Source organism: Mizuhopecten yessoensis, unplaced genomic scaffold (genome assembly GCF_002113885.1).
Source record: "Mizuhopecten yessoensis strain PY_sf001 unplaced genomic scaffold, ASM211388v2 scaffold5229, whole genome shotgun sequence".
NCBI classification, from domain to species: domain Eukaryota; kingdom Metazoa; phylum Mollusca; class Bivalvia; order Pectinida; family Pectinidae; genus Mizuhopecten; species Mizuhopecten yessoensis.
In genome coordinates this window covers 189021-216170 of record NW_018405944.1, presented here as the reverse complement: position 1 = coordinate 216170, position 27150 = coordinate 189021, and the positions used below count along the sequence as shown (strand labels likewise).

Here is a 27150-nt window from a genome sequence, read left to right as displayed (position 1 = left end):
TACATACACAGTACAGCCGGAATGTTAAAGACATACATCACACTAACATACAGTACATACACAGTACAGCCGGAATGTTAAAGACATACAACACACTAACATACAGTACATACACAGTACAGCCGGAATGTTAAAGACATACATCACACTAACATACAGTACATACACAGTACAGCCGGAATGTTAAAGACATACAACACACTAACATACAGTACATACACAGTACAGCCGGAATGTTAAAGACATACATCACACTAACATACAGTACATACACAGTACAGCCGGAATGTTAAAGACATACAACACACTAACATACAGTACATACACAGTACAGCCGGAATGTTAAAGACATACATCACACTAACATACAGTACATACACAGTACAGCCGGAATGTTAAAGACATACAACACACTAACATACAGTACATACACAGTACAGCCGGAATGTTAAAGACATACATCACACTAACATACAGTACATACACAGTACAGCCGGAATGTTAAAGACATACAACACACTAACATACAGTACATACACAGTACAGCCGGGATGTTAAAGACATACAACACACTAACATACAGTACATACACAGTACAGCCGGAATGTTAAAGACATACATCACACTAACATACAGTACATACACAGTACAGCCGGAATGTTAAAGACATACAACACACTAACATACAGTACATACACAGTACAGCCGGAATGTTAAAGACATACATCACACTAACATACAGTACATACACAGTACAGCCGGAATGTTAAAGACATACAACACACTAACATACAGTACATACACAGTACAGCCGGAATGTTAAAGACATACATCACACTAACATACAGTACATACACAGTACAGCCGGAATGTTAAAGACATACAACACACTAACATACAGTACATACACAGTACAGCCGGAATGTTAAAGACATACATCACACTAACATACAGTACATACACAGTACAGCCGGAATGTTAAAGACATACAACACACTAACATACAGTACATACACAGTACATACAGACGAGCTGTTTAAGACATACGACACACTAACGTACAATATTATATACTATTTCTTTTTTATTTCTGGAATAGCCCTTTGTGCAAACTCACTTGTAATTTATTTGAAAATCTTTCTCAAAACATCAATGATATCTGTGTCCCCTGCCTAAATGTAAATAATTCATCTCTTTGGTCTCTACTGAATATAAGAAATGATTAGCTAGAACTCATTGGCTGAGATTAGATAAACCTGTGTCAAGGAATTCAATTACTTGCATGAAAATTTTATAAATATTGCATTAAATAGGGTTTTTTTTAACTACCATTAGATCTATCTAATCAATGGAGATGTCTGAAAAAAGACTGTTAGGTGTGCATCTGTTATTGTTAACCATATCTCGCATCACAACCAATTAAATGTGCAAATAGCAAAATGGTGGCACAAGTAATTTCTAATGGATTTTTTACTCAATGGTTTAAATATTGCATTAGCATACAACTGTGCCAAGTACTGTTATAATTAGGAGCAGTTTCCCTTGTCAGGTACAGCAGTTGACTTGACCCAATGTGTATATATTGTGTAGATTGGACCAAATACATTATGAATTTCAGGGGCGAGGCTAATTTTACTTTTGCCTTTGAACATTGTCACAGTCAGTTGTACTGTCTGATCGGTTCGTCATGACAGAGGGACAGATTATCAGTGAATTAAAATAGCGTTATAAGTGAAGCTTACTTTTGTAGGTCATCTGTACAATTACAATTGATTGTAAATATCAAAATTACACTTGTATGATCGTAATTCAACATATTATCATACTTATAATAGTATTTGTGAAAAGTATATGATTACAAGTGATAAGGAAAAGGATTGCTTAATCAGTTTAATATTCTATCAAATACAATAACAACGCATTCTTATGATTCTAATTTTTAAATGTTTCTTAACCAATGATCAGCAAGTATTGTTGTTGTTTTTTTAATTTGAAATCTGCCGGTCTACCTGTAAGACCTAAAACAACTAGATTTTTTATCATTCGTCAGATATGTTAACAGAAATGTATTGTTCATCGGGAACTCCACCATATCCCAAGATGTACTACTTGCATACAAATTTGGTTACTCCAGCGGAAATAGTATAGATGATATGCCAGAGACAAAATTTGTCAAAGGTTAATGTCAAAGGTTAATGTCAAAGATCAAACCTTGGGTCAAAGGTACCTACTTTTTACACTTTACGTTCTTATATATATCCCAAGATGTTGTTGTACACCAAATCTGGTTGTAACAGGTGATTTAGTATAGAAAACATGCCCGGACAAACGTTTCAAAGGTTGAGGTCAAAGGTCAAAGCAAAGGTCACAGTGACCTACTTTGTTTACCTGACACTCCACCAACCCAAGATGTACTTGCATACCAAGTCTAGTTACTCCAGGTGAAATAGTATAGATGAAATGCTCCGTACAATTTAAGCGTTCCGAACATCAAGAGCTTGAGGTGCGGTCAGATCTGTTATAGTAACAGGATAACACTTACCTAGATGTAACCAGATCTGGGCCTGAAGTAACCAGGTCTGCTGGGAGCCAGGACGGGGCTGGAATGTACTGTTTAGTGAAGAAGCCACCTCCGACATTGTCTGTTCCACTCGCGATGCTGCTATAGACTCAGCTCTTAACGAACCTGAAACAAAACATACTTTATTCACTGAAAATTCTGATCTCAGTGACTTTAAAATATCTTTTGTAAGAGGTAGAGCCAAATGTTTTCCTTGACAATTCCTTCCTTGAAAACGTTTTCAGACAGGGAAAGAAGTTCCTGATCATACTGGTATATTACTCATCCTGTGATCATGTGTGATTCTCTAGGTATAAATATTTCATTCAATAATTACACATTATTAAGATTACTTTCTTATTCCAATAATCGCTAGTACCTCATACAGATTTATTCAACCAATGATCCTTTATAAACTTATTTTACCAATGAATTCAAATCTCTATAACCTTATTCAAGCAAGGAATTCTCTGTAGTCAATTAACCAATGAATTTTCTATAGACTGTCAATAAATGATTGCTCTTTAGAATTATTTAACCAATATTCACTTAAGATTGATAAATACTAAGATCAAAAGTACTCCGATCCTATCAGAAATTGATAGTTTCTGCCCCTATCTCCCCTCTTTGGACCCAGCCCATACTGCCGGGGGGGCTTACCTTTCAAAATATCTTTCTGGACAAGTAATCTTTATGGGGGGGAAACGTGAGATATTTTTGAAGCATACTGATCCTTTCATTTTTGTTAACTGTCACCAGATAGAGCAGTGTTGAATTATTAATAAGTTGAAGTCGTGATGTGTAATCTGAATACCAAATTATTTTGAATAGGTTACTTTGTAATTTTTCTTCTTATAGACTATTGTTTGTAGAATACATTTACCGGTGTCCCTTTCATTAAGTTCACTAAGCTGTAACTGGGCAAAACTTCTACGGTCAAACTGTGTCCTGTCTGTGGCTGTGGGCCGCCGGGTACTGCGAACATCGGTCACTGCCCTGGAACATGGTCAGAGAGTACAGGCTAAATAAAAATTACCATACTTCGATTCTCCATCATTAAAATTGTGCAAACTTCAGCAGAATTCATTCTTGGATAATTTTGCTATTTCGGTCTGTGAAAAATAACCAGAGGTTTTTTTTGGTTAAAGGTCTGAATCCTTGGGATATCTGAGAGATGTTTGCGATATTTGTGAGATGTTTGCGATATCTGAGAGATGTTTGCGACATTTGTGAGATGTTTGCGATATTTGTGAGATGTTTGAGAAGATATCTAGATGAATATCAAATTGGATGTTAGCTGTACTCACTCCTCTGTGTCAACCTCGTACAACTCCTTCCACAGCTGTAGCATGTGTTTACATGTGGCCAGTGCCTGCTCCGGACCGTACAGGATCTCTTCAAGTCGTGACTTGGTCAGCATCAAACTGTAGACATACAATTTCATATGGACCTCACACACTGATTTCTCATTTAATACACATTACACCTCCAGCACATGACACACGCAGGCATACACACATAGGGAGATATTAGCCAGGTGGCATAGGACTAGTAGTTAGTGCCTGATAAGGCAGCTCCTTAGAATTCCTAAACAATTGTATTGATTATTGTATATGCTAATTGTATTAATTGTATATCTATATACTGTAAAGCGCTTTAGAGTGGCTTATGTTAGCTATATCGGGCGCTAAATTAAATGTTGTTTATTGTATATTATTGTATAGTATTACATTCTCTTACTCTTATCAGCTTCATTCGACTATTTCTGTACCTACGACAGGTTTTCTCACCAATGTCTGCCTAGGTACAGACTTTAAATCATCAGACTTTTTCTGTATTTACCTCAGATTTTCTGGGTACTCCTCCAGAGCTGCATTCAGAAGAGATATAGCCTCGTCAAATTGTTTCTGTGCTGTCAGTAACAAAACAAGAAGGTGCAGAGAATGGATGTGGTCGTTACGGTAACGTAACGCTAGCCTCACATTCTTGATTGCATCATTAATCTGAAAAAACAAAAACACATCAATCATTGTTCAATTACTGCATGTAATTTTTTCATCCATAGTAAAATTGTTAGGCAGAAGATGTCCGAATATTTATGGTTTTGTAAGCAATGACCGTTTCTAAAGTTTTTATGAAGTTGAAGAAAATGGCCAAATTCCTAAAAGTATCTCTTCAACTACTTCTTTTCAGATTTTGGTTTTATTACAAATGAAATGAACATTGGGTTCTCACTGAATTCAGTGATGAAATAAACATCATCTGACATCGTTCTACCATGACAAGTTAGTTTATACATCGGATATAAACTGACCTCGTAAACACTTATACCTATTCTACTTGTGTCGTGTGGACTTTGCAATAAAATAATAACTATTCAGCAGACATAAAAGACAGAAGCATTTGAAATTAAGTAACAGCTTTGAACATGTGTTAAAATATTCTCAGATAACAGGTGCAGACTGGGAGTCCGTACCAGTAGCAGTAGTAGAAGCGTCAATAGTAGTCGAAGACTAATGGTATGAAGTCGACAGCGGTGAGTAAACGATGAGTTCACAGGAATCACATTTTGATGAGACAATGTCTTACTACACACAGATTAAAGTACACAGGTTACCAACAGAAGTGGTCCTGTACTTATTATAGTTCTACTTCTCAGTATTACAACTAACATCTCCTCTGATATAAAGCAGAAATGTCTGTAGTTGTTTTGGGGCTAGTTCCTAAGATAGACATGGATTCAAGCTGTATACATCACATGTGTACAATCAATCTAAAGTACATCTTTGTATTTGTTTGAATAGTAATAGTCTATGGCTATCAGAGATCATGAGGTAAGTGACTAAAAGGACTGGACAGGTACAAATGAAGTAACAGAGAGAAAAGGCTGTAACAAACCTATCTGTGCACATATAGAGAATATTTTGGGGTGTTACAAACCTGTCTGTGTACATAGAGAGAATATTATGGGGTGTAACAAACCTGTCTGTATACATAGAGAGAATATTATGGGCTGTAATAAACTTGTCTGTATATATAGAGAGAATATTATGGGGTGTAACAAACCTGTATGTATACATAGAGAGAATATTATGGGGTGTAACAAACCTGTCTGTATACATATGTATATAGAGAGAATATTATGGGGTGTAACAAACCTGTATGTATACATAGAGAGAATATCACTGAATGTAACAAACCTGTCTGTGTACATAGAGAGAATATCACTGAATGTAATAAACTTGTCTGTATATATAGAGAGAATATTATGGGGTGTAACAAACCTGTCTGTGAATGGCCAGCTGTAGTGCCAGGTGGAACAAGGCCAGGTAGTCACTGGGGTCATACATATGTGCCCTGACAACAAAGAAATACATAGTCTATATCATATCCCAAGTAAATCACCATTACCTAAATATGGCATGACGTGTTTATCATTAAATAAACTCCTAGCTATAACTCAGCAATTCAAGGCATAAAGTAATAGAATCTATCACTCCTGCATGATGTTGGCAGAGAAATCTCAATCCAAGGGTGAGCTTGTTTTGGGGTGAGCATGGGGCTGTGTTTTCTCCCATACTTTCCTACTGTTAAATAGCATGTAATGGTGACCCCAATGCAACCCCACCATCATCAACCATGAGACAATGGCTCATCAAAGATGTAAAATACTCAGGATTTTTCAAATTTTGCAAAACCCTCGGCAAAGCGTCTGCTTTTACCAAATTTGAAAACCCCCTCGGTTGGAATTTCCCTATCCTACATCCCTGGGCATAAAAGAGTCTTATAATCCTTTTTCCTTGACAAAAAACATGGAATTCCGTGTCATATCTCACCTAGTGAACGCCGAAAGTGACTTCTTGTTATAATCTTGTCTGTCGACCTGTAGCCTCATCTCCATGGCAGCCAGACTGTAGCCAATCCCTAGGGACACATGGACTCTCGCACACAATGGATGATCATCAGTCAGACACTTCAGGGCTTGTTCTGACAGGAGGATACCCTCCATATACTAACAACACATGTACCAAAGGTTACCACCCGAAACTTATTATCACTAACCACACAGTTTTTCATCCTGCTCACAAGTAATGATAATTTGGGTACTGTTTTACGTATGAAACTTTTCTTGTGGTTGAAGTACTATAGTCAGGCCTTGAATTTTAGAGCAATGTGTAGCAAACCAAATTGTCATTGTCAAATTTACCCATAAACCAGGAAAGTTTGGATCAATGAAGTACATGTAGATAGCAAATTTAATACATCTGTACCTGTGAAATATAATATCTACAAATGAAGATCGCAATGAAATATTATTTCATAAATGTCTGTTGCAGAGAAACTTTTAGTGATCATTTTAAGAAATACTTAGTAAATGAATGACTTTGTACGAATTTAATAAGAAACTGACATGAAAATCACTTTCGAATCAAGACTGATAAAAATGATAAGAAAATATATAAAATCATGCGTTTGTCTTCAATAATATAACATTAACTAGTCCATGTAGCACAACCATACTTGTATAATTTACAGCAATCCAGTTATAAATATTAGTGTAAATACATTTAAATATTTGATATTTGATCTGGAATTGATAATTGAAAATTTTGCATTTTCTAGTTTTTGGTGCGAATTTGAATGCTTGAATTTTGCCATTGGAAAATTTATTTATTCTTTAGGGTGATAAAAAATACTTATCAACTGTAAAAGTTAGTGAATAGTTACATGATATTTCAATGGTATATTTAATATATTTAAGTTTTAATCAACCTTTTACTTGACCCGATTCAGTAATAAAAAATTCAAAATTCAAAAGGTAGAATGGCATAATTTGCTTGAAAATTAGCTCGGCTTACTGCTGGGAGACCTACCTGGTGTAAATACTCGTAACAAAGCTTGGCTCCTTGCAGTAGTACTGTACAGTTTTGAGGTTTAAGGCGAGAGCATTCCTTCAATACTAACAGCGCTCTTGAGTACTGTAAGGTCAAACACATAAAACCTAATCAATACAGATGTTGTTTCAAATTTCAAATGGTGCTTCTATATCATCTTTATTCTTATATCATTATTTTGGTATATTCAGACATTTTAAAGTAAACTTTTTTCTTTTAAATTTAATGTTCTAATAATCAGTGATTTACTTGATCAAAATCAAAGCATCATAACATACAAGGTCTATAAGCTGTGCCCCCTTGCATTACTTCACGAAGTGAAAGATGCAAAAACATGAAACTGATCCATCTTGTATCATCAGGTGTGTGAACATCTTGTATCTCCAGGTGTGAGAACATCTTACAGACAATAATTTCTTTGCAACACACAAAGGAGATAAAGCCACATTCTTGTAGGTATTCTTGAAGAAATTCAATTTTCTCTTTTGTTTTGAATATTCAGAGATTTTAAGATCGTTTGGGTACTCCGTCATCATTTGATACTTTTTCATTCTTTGATGTTTCTGAATCATCCCAATTTTTAAGATTATAATTACATGCACAGGCAATTAAAAAAGTCAAAATAATACTTTCACATATCTGTAGTCTGCAGTTTACCTTTTTATATATATATATATATTATTTATTTTACAATAGTTATGAAACAAGTTTTTCTATCTAATATTGTTCACTCGTTGGCCTGAATTGATTCTTTTTTTATCAATCAAGTTCAAAGCTGTTTGTTCAAGAAGGATAAAAAATTAAAAGAAATATCTTATTAAAATCAGCAATGTAAAAGATACACAATGACATTAGGTTTGTTGAGATCGGCACTGATTTCTCACAAAACGTGTCAAGGTGACTGTAGTGTTATATTAATATATTGCATGATCAAAAAAACATAACAATTAAGCCTGATAGAAAATGTTGGTAGAGACCATTTTAGACTTGGCGTCCAATCTAAATAGCCGTTATCTATGTAGGACCTACTGAACATGTTTTGTTAGGCTGCATGTGGCCAGCACAAAGTAAGGCACTGCAAAGACCGTTTATAGTTTTCAGCTCTACAATTCCTCTGCCAACGTAATTATTTGAACCTTTTGTCCAGATTACAGACAACCAGGTGCATTCATCTGGGTTTTGATCTTTCATTCAAACAAGTTGAAATTATAATGCAGATTTTTTCTTCTAATTTCGGCAGTATGATATTATCTATCGCAATTTTATTTCCAAATGATGTTAAGGCCATAGGAGTGTATTGCTAAATGGAAGTAGGAAGTACATCCCTAGTTGAAAATCCAATGTAGGGAGACAGTATCACAATTTCTGCATATTCTAATGTTTGATATTAAACTGATGAATATTGTATGTTTATTATTGACAGAACAGTGTGTTCTTTCAATATTAAAGTATTTCAAAGCAATCCAGGCATTAATTCAGTTGATTATTAATTAATGAGTCACATGCGTCCGTTGTCCTGTACTTCAGGAAACCGGCTACCTATTTCACTACTGTGAAGTTTTTCAAGAACGGTAACTCTTACCTGCAATTACTATGTGTATATGATTTTATTATAAAATGGCAATTTCTAATCGTTTATAGATAATTAATTTTACACAATTTCAGCATTTTTGAAATTGATATACATTAATGCAATACTAATCTATGTCAGTATCATTTTGATTGACATTATTTTGCAAAACATTGCATGTTTCATTTTTTTTCAAAATTCACTCATTTTTACATAGATTTCCATTTAAAATCCTTACAATTATGACAACCTATATTTTTTTTGTGCAAGAAAATTTTCTTTACTTCAAAGCAATATAACTACAAAATTTGAAGAAATTCTACTGAGAAATGGCGACACAATCCTATTACTTTAAGACGTAGTAGCCTCAACTCATCCGACATCTCAGACATGTAAAAACATGGATGTTCTGGACGTGTTCTAAAAACTTCACAAGTTACAAAATTTCACAATTTTGATGCATTCTCGAAATTAGCACAATAAAAACCCTCATGAATATCAGCAACCATACAACTATACAGTATATCATTATGTTATGCAAGGTCTAGAATGTTGCCTTTTTCACACCAGTTATCTCCCTTGCATCACTCTATGAAGCGCCAATTGCAAGTGCACGATAAATTTTGCTTACGAATAAAACTGATCCAATTTGCCTACCTAGTAAACTTATTTTCCAATGTGTGACAGACATACAAATACAACTCTCCTACAGCAGACAAAGGTGATTAAAGAATTATCTTTGAAGTAAACCATCTTTATTTTTCAACCTAAACATTCCAGCTACACGGAATCAATGATCAGTTTTATATCCACCGATAACAGGCTTAAGATTCTCTGCTAGATTCTCTGCTCTAAGTACTCATTCTCAAGACCTTGTACAATTTGTTACTAAGAGCATTTTATCAATGAATTACTCTGTCAACCCTCCCACCTTCACCATGATGTATGTTCACCCTTTACTCACCTTTCCAGCACAAATAAGGGAGTTGGCAAACTGGTGCCAAATATGGAACTCTTCAAACGAAAACCGCATTGCTCGCTCAAACGACTATAGTATAAAAACAAAATTATCTGTGATGCAGGTTTTACTGACTAAGATATTTTAGGTGAGAGGATTTTAATATAATGTTTTATAAGCTGTCTATACTGAACCATGAAATGGACAGCTCTGGTGACGTTTTACCAGTAATATATCTGGATTGTCATTTATGAGGATAATTTCAAAGTATGAAATCAATATACATTCAGTTGGTTTACTTGGCTTTTGGCATATTTAACACATTATAGTGTATCTCCACCAAAATATTGACGTTTTAAGTTCAACTATTTTCCAACTTTATTATTTCATAAGTATGTATGGTATACATACATTGTGTATACAAAACATTAGTCCAAATTATTCTTAAGTTTTATCAAATTTTTTATCGACGACAGACCGATATAAAAAAAAGTCGATAAAACGTCAGAATAATTCGGACTAACAAAACATGGATTCTACTCAGTGGTTCATTTAACATAAAACCAATTGTACTTTCCTTCATAACTGTGCAGTAAAAATTCTATGTTGAACAAACGGATGTTTACTTAATCCTTTCACCCTGAAAATCCAATCTGTATACCGGTAATTATGTAAGCTCCGGATATTCATGTAAATTTTTCACCTGCCTCAAACAAAAGCAAACCCATGTAGATAACAGGCTGTCCCGAGACCTTTGTGCCAATAAAACAAACAGCCAAATCATTTACTGCCTTGACCCTGTGTTGGTTTCCGAGGAATATCTGGAGCCCAGTTTGTGATAATTTACCTCTGACAGCTTGTTGAACTGTGCACGTTTGACTAGGGCTACTGCCAGGAGGTCAAACACAGCTGTAGTGTTCATGAAGCTATGAAGTCGTGCCTCGTCATGTTCCTCCGTCCTGTTCAACACTGCTTCCCGAGTGGCCTACAAACAGTAAACATAAAGTCACATGACCATATTGTTACGTAGTTAATTTGTCTATGTAATAGGTGGGTTTTTTGTTACTTTACCCAATATATATATATATATGTACATTACAACAGATTGAACTGTTTTCCAGAAATTTCACCAGATTAAAATATCACATGCCAGGCTTAATGTTTGCTACTATTAAACTGTCAGGTCAAATTATGAATTAGTGGATGTTACCTTATCACTACAGACTAAGACTAGTCACGTGTGAGGTGATCAGGCATACATAATTACAAGCATCCTGATGATAAATCGTTATTTTGTATACCAATGATCTTGTTGACCATCATCTGCAGCAAAACTTACATCCAACAAGAAAAGACTGAAATTATTGGTCAAGCAACATTTGATATTATGTATTTCATGTTTTATCAGTCAACAGGCAAAACCATTCCCCTTCAAATTGGAACCCAACAGATGAAACGTTTCCCGAGGCTGCAACTTGACTATTGATTTAAAATGCATGAAAAATACTACGATATTAGGTGATACCAATTTTCCTACAGTTTCATTGGTTGAAACATTATCATAAAGGAGGTTGGCGATTTATGATATTGACACAGCATTTCTATTTCAGAGACATTAGGTCAATATTCATTTTAGGTCGCCACTTCAATTGTAACAAGACAAAGCCCTCTGTCAGATGTGTACTGTTCTATTGACAATTCAGTTACACTCTGTCTTTGTAAATGATAAATAACATCATATACAGCAAAGTAAAACAATTAATGACTTTTCTTTTGGTGAAAATGTTTACATTGAAAATTGATATTAACCTCATTTTGATCAAGATCACTTTCTCAGGCCCATATAACCGCATATTCACCTCTATAAAGGTCTGTAAATGATAAATATCATCACATGTTCAATGTCTTACCAAAGAAAAGGAGCTCAATTCAATGTCTTACCAAAGAAATAAAGCTCAATTCAATGTCAAACCAAAGAAATAAAGCTCAACTCAATGTCTTACCAAAGAAAAGGAGCTCAATTCAATGTCTTACCAAAGATGTCACACAGACAAGAGGATAGACTAATGAAAAAGGCTCCCACCTAAAGCTACATCCTACTTATGTTGTATGGACGTTAAGATATGAGAAAGATGTTTGTGACCTACAATGGCTTCAGCTATGAGCAGCAATAGTAATGCCTCTTCATTCTCATCCTTCGGCACAAACTGTCTGTAAAAATAAACATGACAACTGGTTACCTGAACAACACTTCAATTTGTCCATACAGCTAGTTTAATGTTCCATCTAAAGTAGATTGTTGTGAGGTAGTTTACAACTCAGACTATCAAGGCTTTTTATTGGCATTAAATGACCATTTGTATTCAAAAGTTTAATGCACAGAAAATATGAATACCCCCTCAAAGCACCCAAATACTTTTAAATTTTCTTTATATTCAACAAGAAAAAAAAACACAACTTAATAATACTAAGAAGGACTATAATACTGATTATGATGGCTAGCTGAAAATGGGACCGATTCCCATCAGCGTTCCCTTGTGTTACTTACCTGTCTCCGGAGTACTTCCTGGGCTGGAGTGAGTTTGTAGAAAGAGTTGTGGGCTTCAACACGGCTCCTATGGGGATGTACGAGTTTTCACACATTCCCCGCAGTAAAACCTCCGCCAGCTGTCGGGCCAGGGTCTGTTGAACAAGATACAATGCATTATGTAATTATTACAGTGGCTGTCAACTCCCTATAAGGTTTCATGTTGCCTTAAAAAGGAGATCAAATACAGGGGTGTGAAAAACTGTTTGAGGATACTAGCTCGGGGCCAGTAAACACTAATGATCCACTAGCCAATAATGATCCACTAATGATCCTCTAGCCACTAATGATCCACTAGCCTGGAATTAACACGTTTAAAATTTTAATTGGTTACCCTAAAGATGATAGAATAGAACAGAAGTGTTTTTGTTTGCTATGACATTCTTAAATTTCACTAGCCCAAGCTGAAAATCGGGCGTCCAGCTAGTGGAATTTTACACCCCTGAATTTAATGAAAATTCATGAATGACTTTGTTTACACTATTGTTGTCACTGTTGCTTTATAAAAAGAAGCTTGAAATACTCACAGAGAAGTCTTTCTTTTATGTTTGTTACCACTTCACAAGAACACTGTTACTCTATCATTGCATGTCTAGCATCAAGAGCAATAAAATGTTTGAACTGTATAAACAAAAACATCACCTGTCTTAGTCCCTGTGTGAAGCGGGATTCCACCACTCTCAAAAGATCTCGGAACCTGTTGACACCTTTTTCCAGGTTTCTGTGAAAAGAGTTTTATATAACATATATAATATATGTATATGTTTTTCATAAACCGACAGATTTCTTCAAGAAATAAGTGAAATATCTTTTTTATTATTGTTATATCCGGATCACCTGTCATACTTTTCCTGCTTAAATATAAAAATAAACGGAAAAAATTGAAGGGACCTCCTTTTCTTGGGAAGATATACTCTGCACCAATAGATGTACAAACCTTTACGCTTTAGACTGAAAAGTTACAACTTGTAACTGAAATCATTTTTTCGTAACAGTGTTCTGGCAGGACGATTGAAAATGATACATTTCCATGCACGTATATATACTGACCCTCGTTTGATGTAGAGGATGGGCGACTGTTGTAGGGCGGTCTCTAGGATCATGCCAAGGCTATCCTCCTGAGGATTTGAGGGTGTTGGGGAGGGACTGACACCAGAGCTGCTAGAACTGCCTGTCCTGTCCCTCTCCTGAAGGTACAACAAAGCCAGGTCACCTGCCTTCTCATAACAGCTGATGATCTTCTCCTCCTGTTCTGCCACACGGAACTTACTGGTGGAGCTTGGACCCACTTTTTCTATACACATACCTGCATAGAAAGATAAGGTGTATTGACAACTTTACCCAAAATGGGACACTTGTGGGAAAATGGCCTAAGAAACTCATGCAATGCAAAGAAGTTTTTTTTTATGTATGCAGTTTTCACTTGATGATACTTTTATGACAATTTAACTGTATATAAGCTTTATTGACTGCTGATTATCATTACATGGTCAATTTAAAGGTAAGCATAATTACCAAAACAAGAGTTTTGTGATTTACATGTCATGCGACGCTATTTTTTGGATATCATTTTCAAAAGTCTATTTTATCAAAACTAATGTTTGTTTGGAGAAGAAATTAAACCTGTCTGGAATGTTTGTTTCAAATAACTCCATAAATAGAGGGAGGTAATTTTAATTTAATACTTATTTATGTCACATTAAAGAAATGGCTCTGTGCACCAAGTATCATTTAAATTGGTACTGTCCCTTGGGAGAAGTGCAATCTATATTTTTAAACAAAGCCTAACTCTTGAATAGGGAGAACAAACGACCAACTTATATCCTTAATTGAAGATTAATGTGAACCGATTAAAGTTTCATTCAGATTGGTGCAATACATCAGGTAAGTCAAACTATGTTTTTAAACTAAGAAGTAAAACTCATAAATTTGGGATGTCACTGCAATTTGTATACTTCTTCACATCCTCTCAATGTAAGTCTTACATTGTATGTGTACCAAATATTATTCAAATAAGTACAATACTTTTGAAGGAGGAGCAGTATTTTTGGAGGAGGAGCAGTACTTTAGAGGAGGAGTGCTAACAATGCTTTTAAACAAAGGGCATAACTCCATAAAAGCCAAGTTTTTCATTCTGTCTTTGAATATATCGAGGGAAGTAATAGATTCAAATACACTCTCTCTCTCTCTGTGTCTCTCTCCCTCTTCCGCTCTCTCTCTTCCTTTTTATTGTTTTTAGTGTCTTTGTCTGTGTGTGAGTGTGTGTGAGAGTGTGTCATGAAGTCAAGTGGTGAGAATGACCAGTGTACATGTTTATGCATAATTTCCTGTATTTTGTACTGTATGTTAATAATGTAAATGTTGTACCTTCACTTGTTTGTTAAATTTGAGGGTTGCGACTAGTAGTCCTCATTAAAAAATTACAGAATTAAATTAAACATAAGTAGGAATGTAGCTCCAGTCCATATACTTTATTCACCTCCTCTCTATGTAAAGGTTCTGTGTACCAAGTCTCATTAATATTGGTGGAGTACTTCAGTAGGAGTAGTGTGAACTAGGGGTGTCACAATACGCCAAGAGTGTATCACGATATACAAGTGTGTTGCAATACAGAATGAATATATTGCTATACATATCCCGATATATTGTCATAGGAAGGATGTGCTCAATTTTATAATAAGTTGTCAGAATGTTATCAAACTTAATCATATATAATATGGATTACATAGATTTTTGTCAAACCAACCATCGATTACAAAATTTGAACTATCAAAAGCCTGCTTTATTCTTATTGGCATATCTGTTGGAATAATTTGTAGTAATTTGCAAAGTTAAAACATCTAGCAGATCTATACATAAAAATGTGCTTTTGAAAAATATTGCGATACAGCAATATTTCATCTCTGTATTGTGGTACGATACTATATGCCTGTGTTTTGCGATATACCTGTTTTCCGATATATTGTGACAGACCTAGTGTGAACAATAATTTAAGTATACCCCCACTCCCTTAACTTTGTTGTGTGGGGAATAACAAGAAAACATGATATTTGAAGCCCAGCTGTGAGCTTGGCTGTAGTGTTACAAACTTCAGAGTGGTATACATTATCTGTGTGACTCATTATCTAGTCCAGATACCTCCATTTATGCAGTTTAATGGTTAAACATACAGTTTCATGTCATAATGACTTGAACTTTGACCTCTAGTCTATGGATCAGTACTCTAACTGTACACCTCTGGGAATAGTCAAAACGTATTGCCCCGACAAACTGACAGATGGTTGGATGGGGATACAGGATGTAATTCTGTAGACCCACTTATCCAGGAATCACCAGGGAACATAAACAATCATAACAAATGGTAGTCTAGTGGTAGGACGCTGGACTCGTGACCGAAAGGTTGCAGGTTCAAGTCATGGCACTGTGTTGTATCTTTGAGCAAGATACTTTACTCTGCTTGTTCCAGTCTACTCAGCTGTAAAAAGCTGTAAAATTGTATGTGGTTGGGCAGTGCTAGATTTGTAGAATGCTAGCTGTGAGCGCCGAAATGGCAGCACCGGCTGTTCACTCCCCAGAGAGATGAGAAAGATATGTGCTGGTTGTAAAAGGCCCTATAACCACAGAAAATGATTTGTGAACCGCTTTAAGGCGTTCTACGAACTAGGTTGTGATAAAAAGCGGTATATAAGAACCTCAAATTATTATTTTATATTATTATTATGGCTTTCTGGATGAACAGTCACCAGATCAACTGAATTCATCTGATTTTTACCTTTTTTCTTTATCTCACCTTTAATAGCAAACGACTCTGCAACTATCTGTAGCTGGCGTGTAGTGGCAAACTCCTTTGTAGCGAGGCCATCAAGGTTAACACGCTCGTCAAATAAATCCAGGGCCGCCTCATATTGTCCCTGGCAGTAGTTAATTTTGGCAAGCAATAAGTTGGCATCCAGACTCAACTAAAAAGATCAAAATGAAAAAACTGCATAACAACGATTTGGCATCTATGCTGAATGAGTGAAGAATAGATCGCTGTTTGAGATGCAAGAAAAATATAACTGTCCATATAAATCCAAATATCAATCCCCGTATAAGTACAATTAAATACATCAATTATGAGGGTGAGGCCTAGTTTCATACAAAGATAGATAATGGACTTTGTTATTATTATTATTTGCCAAACAAATGAGGAAGGACTGTATACAAACATTCTGTGAGAAACAAACCTTGTTTTTGGCCCTGCCTACAAGTGTCAATTGTTTTTCAGCATCTGCCAGATGTGCTCTTGCCTTACTGCTGTTTTTCTCTATCGGAGGGTTTTCTTTAAGGTACTCCTCTAAGTGGCTTTCTGCCAGAGTAAACTGTTCATAATATTCTGAAAATAAAAAAAAATAAAAAAAAAATTCACATGAAAATACTTTGTTGTTCATGTAAAAGAAATAAATACAGCATAATTGATAAATACAGTATAATTGATCAATACAGTATAATTGATAAATACAGTATAATTGATATAATTCTCAGAGTAAATATGTGTTAATTCAAGGGATAATCAGACACTTGTGAAAGGAATGTTATGTTCACTAATCATATGTGAACTCAAATATTTCTATATTTACAGGTATTATATATGTAGCTATGTTGTTTCCTCTTCAGAAATTCAAACATTTCCAGATATCTTTAAGGTTTTCACCTTGCTAATATTTCAAGTGAATAGTAAGGTTCTGCTTGGATAATGACATAAGACATTAAGGACAGCATGATAATGTGACGTTACCATAATGTAAGATGGTGCTAAAAAACCTGTTCTAGTTCTGCTTTGTCCATTAGATCAGTGATATAGCAAACGACCATTGGTTCTGTCCATTCCAGCCCTCCAAAAAATAATAGTTCAGNTGGTTGGGCAGTGCTAGAACTGTAGAGTGCTGGCTGTGAGCGCCGAAATGGCAGCACCGGCTGTTCGCTCCCCAGGGAGTTGCGAAAGATATTGGCTGGTTGCAAAGGCCCTATAACCACGGATAATAATTTGTGAACCACTTTGAGACGACCTACGAATTAGGTTGTGATAAAGCGGTATACAAGAACCTCAAATTATTATTATTATTATTACTCTTTGGGCAATACAATATCTTGTCTTGTCACATTGTAGAAAACAACATTATACTGTATGGCCAGAAAACTGACTGAAATACTTAAGATTCAACAGGTATATATATGTATGTACCCCATCCACGTTACTGAAGATTTCGAAGTCTCTTGGAGTTGTTGAATTTATGGCATATTTGGGAAGACCGTTCCAAATATTGATAGTTCTGAAACCAAATAAATATTTTCTAACATACAGTCTACAGTGATTTTTCTTCGATTTCTGTGTGTGCCCTCTCGTTCTTGATGAGGTTTCACAGTTAAAAATTCCAGACGTTACGTTTTCATCGTAAAAGTTGTTCATAATCTTGTTCACACTGAGTATACCTCCTCTCAGTCTACGGTAGGTGAGGGATGGAAATCCTAATCTTTTAAGACAGTCACTGTGTGGTAGGTCCTTTAGCCCAGGTATCAGTTTTGTTGCTCTATGCTGCTGGTTGATTCTATGTCTTTTGTTTTGTGTGGATTCAACACACTTGCTGCATGTTCCAAGTGTGGCCTGACCCCTGACAAGTGTCTTCACTGCCTTGAAAAGCTGTTTACATGTTATTTCATCTGAAATTCTATGTATGAAGGATCTTCTGATAAGCCCAAGTATACTTTTTGCCTTGTTGACAATTTGTTGAATATATATGAGATGAAAAGCCGAGATCTTCGTCCACCATCACTCCTATATCCTTTTCTGATGAAATTTTCTCCAGTTTGATTTGATCTTCTCTGGCTCCTGTCATGAAATAATTTCTTGTCACTATTCCTTTTATTGTAAGTAGTTTGCATTTTTGAGGGTGAAATTTTAAAAGACATGTTTTAGACCAGGCTTGCAGATTATCCAAATCATGTTGTAGTGCTTCTCTATCTTAATCGTTCTGTTTCTCCCTGTAAAGTTGTATGTCATGGTCAAACAAAAAGGTTCTTGAAAGAGTACATTCTGGTAGGTCATTTATATAAATTACAAACAGCTATGGACTCAAACACTTCCCCGAGGGATTCCACTGACTACCAGATAGTCTTTCGATGATTTTCCATTTACCATTGGCTTAGAAAACTCCCTATCCAATTGACAACTTGGCTACTTATACCATAACTGCTAAGCTTTCCAATTAATCTTGGATGTGGTACCTTGTCGAAAGCTTTCATATGGTCCATGTAAATATGATATCTATTTCGCCTCCTCGATACAATACTTCTGTCAAATCTTCGAGCACCATTAAAATTTTCAGTACCCTATACGTTGGCGATGAATCCAAATTGTTTGTTGCTAAACAGATTTTTTTCTCCATATGTTTGACAATGGCGTCTTGTACTTTCAAGAGATTTCTCCACAATACTGGTACGGCTTACTGGTCGATAATTCCCTTGATCTGATTTTGATCCCTTGTTAAATATAGCTGTTATGTTAGCTTTCTTCCATGCCGTTGGTACTATACTATCATGTAGTGATCTGTTGAAAATAATACTTAGAGGCTTGCTTATATTTTATAATGGAAAGAAGTTCTTTCGTAACCTTAGGATACTGGTCTGGACCGTGTGAACTGATGTGCTGCCACCAAACTTTGTCAACAGTTTACCTACACTTTCTTCTATGTAATGTATTTCTTCAAATGCTTGTTCAATACATTTTCTTTCCATTGTTGGCATTTCTCCTGGTTGTTCCTCCGCAGATACACTACGAAAGAAACTGGCCAACACGTCCGCTTAATTCCTTGTCATTTACAGCATTTTTTATCCATCGCCATTTAAGCCTTTAAATCTGAAATGCCTAATTGTCTTAACTTTCCTCTTCGAGTTGATTTATTTCCAGAACCGCTTAGGGTTATCTTTGATATTTCCAGCAATCTTTTTCCATATCGTGCCTAGCTTTCCTCAGCATACCCTTCACTTGATATCTTAATTTTGTGTATTCCCTGTATTTAAGTTCAGACCTCGTTTCCATGTATTGCTGCCACGCCGGGTGCTTTCTGTTAATTTTTGTGTCTAGTTTCCTCATTTAATGGAAGATATCCCGCTTTTTTTAATTTTTGTTTGATTAGATCTGAGCCAATACACCAGAGGTGGTATGCAGAATATTGGAAGAAGATCCTGTGCTGATTGAAATGTGTACATGTTTATCCTACTCCAACAGTGTTAAAGGTTTACACGATGAGATACTTTTGACAGGCGTTGCAGTCAGCAAAATCATATCCAATAGAAAAAAGACCGACCAGCAGCCTCTTCTGTTATAGGAGACATGTTTATCCATACTTACTTGTAGAATTTGCAAAAACTTATTATATACCGAGTTCAGATCCCCATTCAATAATTCATCCCACATTATATCTAGATTGATCATCATACAAGTGTAACAGGAAAGAGAATAGTGTGCTTTCACCTGGGATCGAACACATGATCTCCAGGTTCCTAGTCGGACACGCTCTACCACTGAGCTAAAGGGAAATTCCCTCTAGTTCGAAGCTAGTTGGCAACCGTAATCCTATGTACACTGTACAATTAAAACCGGCCACACATTATTCCCTTAATTATATATTCAATGTTTCATGGTATTATTGTTTTGTTGATTCACGGACTTAGATATCAATCTAATTCCGTGGTTGACTATAGCGTATATATTAATTTAAATTTTAAAATGAAGTATTTGGGACTGAGGATGATAACCCTGGCCTCTACTACCCAACTTCAAGTGGGTGGGGGAATGATAGGTATTTCTTAATCAACATACAGCTTTAAGAGCTGGTTCTCCTACAAGAGGAGGGAGTTACCACTACTACTATTACTACTGGCACTCCCCTGGAACAAAACATATTGGAGATTTTAATTTGATTGACGCCTTAATTAATTAACGTTCTTTAAAATGTGTCCGTACAACAGACATGATAATATTAATAATACAACTTCAATCCCTGTTGCATGCTTTTGTTTCTTCCATGTGGGCTCACCTAACTCAGAAGATTTACTTGAAAGTTGACGAGCTAACTCGCTGGCTCTAATCCAGCATGAATCATTTCTATATCGCTCGATTTCCGATTCCAATCTCATAAACTTGGTTTTGGCTGTCATCTTCGACCGGTGTGTATTTCGCGTATTAGGAAATCAGGAAAATTCCCGAGGGCTCCGATGGCAATGAAAAGCCAATGTAAACGTCCGATGTGTCACAAATTATGTTCCGGAAATAAATATATAATCTCGATTCAAATACTCAAACCTTTAATTCTGTAGCACAGTTCCATTAGTATTTGTCTTTTATGTCAGCTGCTATGAAATGGCTAAATGATACTTTTATACATAAAAATTGATGATAACAAATTTGTAGCTTTCTTTACATCTTCAAGTTTACTCTGGTTAAAGATTATGGTCCCCATGCTCGGGCATGCTCAACCCACGTTTCTTCCTTTTTCTGTGCTGTCCGCCATAGTAAATGGTATGCCTCATATCCGTAGAAGACGTATTACTATTTATTCGAGTTTACTACCGTCATAGCTTATGCTACGTTTTGTTTATTGATAAAAGACATACAAACATTCTTTAAAATATTATAAAATTATTAATATATAGGGATTTGAAGTGTTGGCCAAACAATAGTCCGATTAGCCAAACAAGCGAGTCGGTGAAATGAAAGATTTTAATATTAAAACTCTTGATTTCATTATGTCATGACACAATACGGTGTAATCACTGGAATCGGAGGGGTTGTGTTGTATTGCAAATTTGAATATATAATGTTATTTATGTCACTCTAGTAAAGTACTAGCTGCCTCCTACTGGTAGAGGTATTTATTCAATACCCTCACTTCTAGTCTTAGCCAGCTTGTGCTCTACAAAATGAGCGAAATTCTCCCTATCCAAGTCGGTTGGTAGCAGCTAGTATTTTCTGATCCAGGACTATTCTTTTTCTGTGAACTGAGATTGGTTCCAAAGAAAACATGCAGAATTCGGTATAAATATTTATGTTTACACACTGTTCCATATTTTTTAGTGGTGATCTGAGCAGCCATGCAGATCTTTGTCAAGACCCTCACGGGCAAAACCATCACTCTTGAGGTTAGTACGGTCAACAATTCTCATTATTTAAGCCTCTAAAACACTGACTAATTACACTAGTTGACTATTAACACTACTGTGGACCATATCTAATTTGTAGTTAAAAACTGTTATAAATTTATATTTATACAAGGAAATGTGAGTAGGCTTCAAATGTAAACTGACAATCTACCATCAAGTGTTGTAACCTAACTATGGTTTGTTTCCAGGTTGAGCCCAGCGATTCTATTGAAAATGTGAAGGCCAAGATTCAAGACAAAGAAGGTAGCACATGTTTTCAGAAGGCGAATAATTTAATTTATAAAAGAAAACCAGTGACTTGTGTACTTTTCTTGACCTTGACTAATTTTGTATCGGCCAGGTCCTTTATACTTTGTTAAAAAAAGTGTTGTGTGCTTCTGTTAAGACAATTGCAATGATGTAATACTCTTAGGACACCTTATGAAAAGGTTATGATTCGACAAAACATCTACTGAGCAATTGATCTTAGTACAGATATTTCTAATTTTACGTTTGATGGTGTTCTCATATTTCATTTTGTAAAATTAGTTCTTTTCCTCCTTTAATTCTGGCTGACACTGAATTTTGGCTGTATTTCCAATAGAATATCAAATCAGGATTTTTGATAGTATGGATATGAAAATATACTGACAGGCAAATTTAAGTACACATTTATAAAAGGCATCAAATTATTAAATGTTATATTGGCTTTCATCAGAAAATGTGACACCTGCTCATTGTTGCCAAGGCCGATGTGTGTGTGTGGTTCTCAGGTGAGTCTCTGCTGGCAATGATGTTGGGTTAGAATAGGGCTAGCATACAGGCACTTTCTTAACATCTCAACATTTGCAGTATTGAAGGTCTAGCCATATTGCAAGTGAAGTGCATGCCCGTTACGTCATGGTCCTGTATATGTGCTCTAGAATGAAATGAATTCAAGCCAATATATCTGAACTTGACCAGGTCCAGTACACTCTGCCGATTGAGCTATATAGCTATATACACCTATAAATTATAGCTGTATTGAGCTATATTTTCTCTGATTTCAATTTTCATGCACTTAAAGCAAAGTCGAATAAAACAATAAGGTTTTTGGTAATGGTGACTACAAAAAGCATACAGTTATTTTTTAAAAAGAATACTTATATTTAATGTCTTTTGTTATAAACCTAATGATACAATCTTCTTTTAAAAGCGACTGTTTTGTTTTCCTTAAAAAAGAAAATCGCTTGAAAATAGCTCAAAAGACCTATTTCAGATGGGTCAATAGAGCTATTATAGGTCTTTACAGCTATATGGCTCAATCGGCAGAGTGTACTGGACCTGTTGACATCAAACAAAGTTACTTGGGTTTTTGGATAATTTTACAGATCTGGCAATGAAGCAATTCCACCAATTAAAGGCATTCCACCAGACCAGCAGAGTTTGATCATTCTTGTTTGTGCATTACAGGCATTCCACCAGACCAGCAGAGGTTGATCTTTGCCGGAAAGCAGCTAGAGGATGGAAGGACTTTGTCCGACTACAACATCCAAAAGGAGTCGACACTCCACTTGGTGCTTAGGCTGAGGGGAGGTGCCAAGAAAAGGAAGAAGAAGAACTACACCACCCCAAAGAAGAACAAGCACAAGAAAAAGAAGGTCACTCTAGCAGTCCTTAAGTACTACAAGGTTTGTATCATAGAGATGAACTGATGGTTCTTTATATAAATTATATGGCAGCGACTGTTGAAAACTTGAAGCAAACTATCACTAAAACAGTCCTACGCAAGATACTCGCTGTTGAAAGAAGTCCATCCTTCTGGTCTTGGTTATTTACAAGAGTCGCACTGGTATGGAAAATTAGCTGATGGTTCCTAGTTGCATTATCAAGCATTGTTGGGCCCTGTTAATAAATATAGAGTTGTTGGAACGGAAAATTGTGAGAAAGAATACAAAATATATCAAACCTGTTATATATAGATCTCGAGTCCAGCAAGAGCTGGGCCCAGCTATTGATAATAGAAATAATATTCAAACTATTGAGAATTATTAGTTCACCTGGTCTAAAGGACCAAGGTGAGTCTAAGCCATATTGTGTCATCTGTCTGTCCATCAACAATTTCTTCAAACAACTTCTTTTTTACCACTCTATGAAATTTCACAAAACTTGACAGAAAGCATCCAAAGGTTGTGGGGATTAAAAATGGTACAAATAGAGGGGATGACCCACAGGGGACCAAGGGTTGAGGCCAATGGGTAATTTGGCTATATTCCTTAAAGACACTTTTCCAGAACAAAGTGATGGATATCGACCATATTTAGTTGGGTGCACTCTTCGGTAGTTGAGCATTCAGAATTATGCTAGTTGAAGGGCTTAGGGTGGGGGCAAAAAAGAAATTTTAAATTAAGACATTATCAAGACTCTAACAATGTACTGTATGTAATTGCTGAGTATATAGAAACAAATGCACGCATGTTTTCTGGATAGCTCCTGGGTCTGGGGGTGGCCCCACCCTTGGAGACTTAGTCCCTAGATCATAACTACCTGATAACCATACCAATGCTGGGCTTTAAGAGATGAACAGTCGTAATATCAGAATTGAATCTATGGCCTGGCCCCGACCCAAGGGATTTAGTTTGTAGCTATATTAAATTACCCTGGCTAGTCACTGCTGTGATGAGAACTTAGGACACCTATGATCACACGTGATCTCAAACCCTAAGCGTTACCTCTACTGAGCAGTGCATGACCCATCTTCATGATTGAAATTGTAACTGGTGGAAATTTTTAACTTGCGTAAAAATACTTGGTGCTCGGGGTTTAGTCTTGTAACTTATACTGATTGAAGTAAGAAGAGCTGCAAATTATGGAGGGAACTTGATACTTCTATGTAACTGGTGAAAAAGGTTAAACTCGGCAAGATATATTATGTCACAACACTGGAATTGGTACAACAGATTTTATCTATATATGGAGTTGTATACTATAGCATTTTAATATCTAGAAAAGCTCTTAAGTATATTTCAATATTGAGCTGCTTAGACAACCTCAAAAAATGTGTGAGGGTTTAGTCTTGTTACAGATTAAAGTAAGAAGAGCTGCATATTCATATCCGACCAGTATTTAAAAAAAAGATAGTCTTATATTTCTTTAATAGAGATGCTGTTTAATAGAGATGCTGTTTTTATTCAATGTTTAGGAAACATTATTTTGTCATTATCTGAAGTCACAAAAAGGTTGAAACAATGGCTGTGATGTAAAACTCTTTAGGACACCTTATGAAACAGTGATGATTCGTCAAAACAATTTCTACTGAGCAATTTGTTTCATGTCTTTGTGAATATAATAAACCAGTTCATTCTGTCCACAATGTCTATCTGTAGATTGGAAAATGTTTGAAGGGTATTGGTGCTTTCTCAAGTTTTCTCATATATTTCCTGACAATATAGACCCTTGAAAACTTGGTTCCTGGGTCAAACTTGTGAAACGGTCAAGATCCCAACCTTATAACTGTACAAATTCTTGGCAGATATACATAGTCGTGATATTAATATTGACTCTAGGGTCTGGCTCCAACCCAAGGGATGACTCCAGACTATTCTGATTTAAAAAGTTAAAAACATTGTTAAATTATCTTTTTCCCGGTGCTAGCCACGGACTTTTCCACCTGTGTTAACAGATGGTCTTTCATTGTCCTTTTTAACTGTATTGCTAAAAACCAATGGGTCAAGTATTTCTATAAATTTGACTAGTCCCCCTCAAAATTCTATGAGTATATATATATATATATAGGACTCTGTAGCCATTTGTAGATTGATCACTGGTCTAGTAGTCCTATAGATATATTGTTATCATTCCATGTTTAGGAAACATCATTTTAAGTCATTATCTGAAGTCACAAAAAGATTGAAACAATGGCTGTGATGTAAAACTCTTAGGACACCTTATGAAACGGTTGTGATTCGTCAAAACAATTTCTACTGAGCAATTTGTTTCATGTCTTTGTGAATATGATAGCCATATTGAAACAGTGGAGCTATCCGGATCCCCACCCCATAACCATACAAATGCTTGGTGTTAAGAGATGAACAAAATCATGATATCAGAATTAACTCTATGGCCTGGCTCCTACCCTTGGTCATAACTTTGAAACAGTGGAGATTCCCACCCCATAACCATACAAATGCTTGGCATCAAGAGATAAACATTGTCATGATTGACTCTGGGATCTGGCTCCAACCCTATGGACTCAATGTTCGGTCATAACTTTGTAACCATGCAACTCCCACCAGGTTTGCTAGGCATAAAGATTTTGTTTTGTTTTTTTGTTAAAGGTCATTGTATCATAACATAACTTTCTCTGCGGTCTGGCCTCATCCCTAGGAATTTGATTTCTGAATCATAACTTTAAAAAAGTGGAGATCCCCAACCCATAACAAAATATATCCCATTGGTTGGAATAAATATCCCATGTGAGCGATACACCTAGGCCCTCTGGACCTCTTAAGATCATTAGTCCAAAAAGTGGTGGGCCCAGCTTTTGAAAATGTTAACATGTTTAAATTATCCCCACTAGTCACTGCTGTGATGAGAACTTAGGACACCTATGATCACACGTGATCTCAAACCCTAAGCGTTACCTCTACTGAGCAGGGCATGACCCATCTTCATGATTGAAATTGTAACTGGTGGACATTTTAAAGTCATCATGAAAATACTCGGTACTCTGGGTTTAGTCCTGTAACTTACACTGATTGGAGTGGTTTAGTCTTGTAACTTATACCGATTGAAGTAAGAAAAGCTGCAATGATGGAGGTAACTTCATGATACGTCTATGATTCCTACTCATTTCTAGTGAGCAGGTTACCATTATCCATATCTGACAAGCTTATATAAAAAAAGTCTTATATTTCTATAGATACTGTTACTAGTGTTATCATTCCATATTTCAGAAAAACATTGTTTTAAGTGATTATCTGAAGTCACAAAAGGGTTGAAACAATGGCTGTGATGTAAAACTCTTAGGACACCTTATGAAATGGTGATGATTCGTCAAAACAATTTCTACTGAGCAATTTGTTTCATGTCTTTGTGAATATGATAAACCAGGTTGAAAGAGTGGAGCTATCCCCACCTCATGACCATACAAATGCTTGGTGTTAAGAGATGAACAAAATCATGATATCAGAATTAACTCTATGGCCTGGCTCCTACCCTAGGTATAAAGTCCCTGGGTCATAACTTTGAAACAGTGGATATCCCCACCCATAACAAATGCTAGGCATCAAGAGATAAACACTGTCATGATTGACTCTGGGATCTGGCTCCAACCCTAGGGACTCGATGTTCAGGTCATAACTTTGTAACCGTGTAACTCCGACCAGGTTTGCTAGGCATAAAGAGGGGGGGGGGGGGGGG

General features: G+C 35.9%; 2 protein-coding genes across 2 annotated transcripts in view; one reads left to right on the top strand and one right to left on the bottom strand.

The window, feature by feature from the left end:
• LOC110450423 (tetratricopeptide repeat protein 7B-like) overlaps positions 1-20790 on the bottom strand; it is a 29501-nt gene extending 8711 nt beyond the window's left edge. The window contains exons 1-16 of the mRNA XM_021497931.1: positions 20649-20790; positions 16797-16945; positions 16361-16529; positions 13621-13876; positions 13213-13291; positions 12532-12665; positions 12131-12194; positions 10831-10968; positions 9990-10073; positions 7435-7539; positions 6397-6572; positions 5845-5917; positions 4403-4563; positions 3868-3984; positions 3444-3556; positions 2543-2686 (exon numbers count right to left, since the gene is read on the bottom strand). Of these exons, the coding sequence (XP_021353606.1) occupies positions 2543-2686; positions 3444-3556; positions 3868-3984; positions 4403-4563; positions 5845-5917; positions 6397-6572; positions 7435-7539; positions 9990-10073; positions 10831-10968; positions 12131-12194; positions 12532-12665; positions 13213-13291; positions 13621-13876; positions 16361-16529; positions 16797-16945; positions 20649-20769 (2083 nt within the window). The 5' untranslated portion in view covers positions 20770-20790. The remainder of the gene's footprint in view (positions 1-2542; positions 2687-3443; positions 3557-3867; positions 3985-4402; positions 4564-5844; positions 5918-6396; positions 6573-7434; positions 7540-9989; positions 10074-10830; positions 10969-12130; positions 12195-12531; positions 12666-13212; positions 13292-13620; positions 13877-16360; positions 16530-16796; positions 16946-20648) is intronic.
• Positions 20791-21070: 280 nt separating this feature from the next.
• The window catches only part of LOC110450422 (ubiquitin-40S ribosomal protein S27a), a 10449-nt gene continuing 4369 nt past the window's right edge, over positions 21071-27150 (top strand). The window contains exons 1-4 of the mRNA XM_021497930.1: positions 21071-21130; positions 21686-21750; positions 21960-22014; positions 23203-23420. Coding sequence (XP_021353605.1) covers positions 21703-21750; positions 21960-22014; positions 23203-23420 — 321 coding nt within the window. The 5' untranslated portion in view covers positions 21071-21130; positions 21686-21702. The remainder of the gene's footprint in view (positions 21131-21685; positions 21751-21959; positions 22015-23202; positions 23421-27150) is intronic.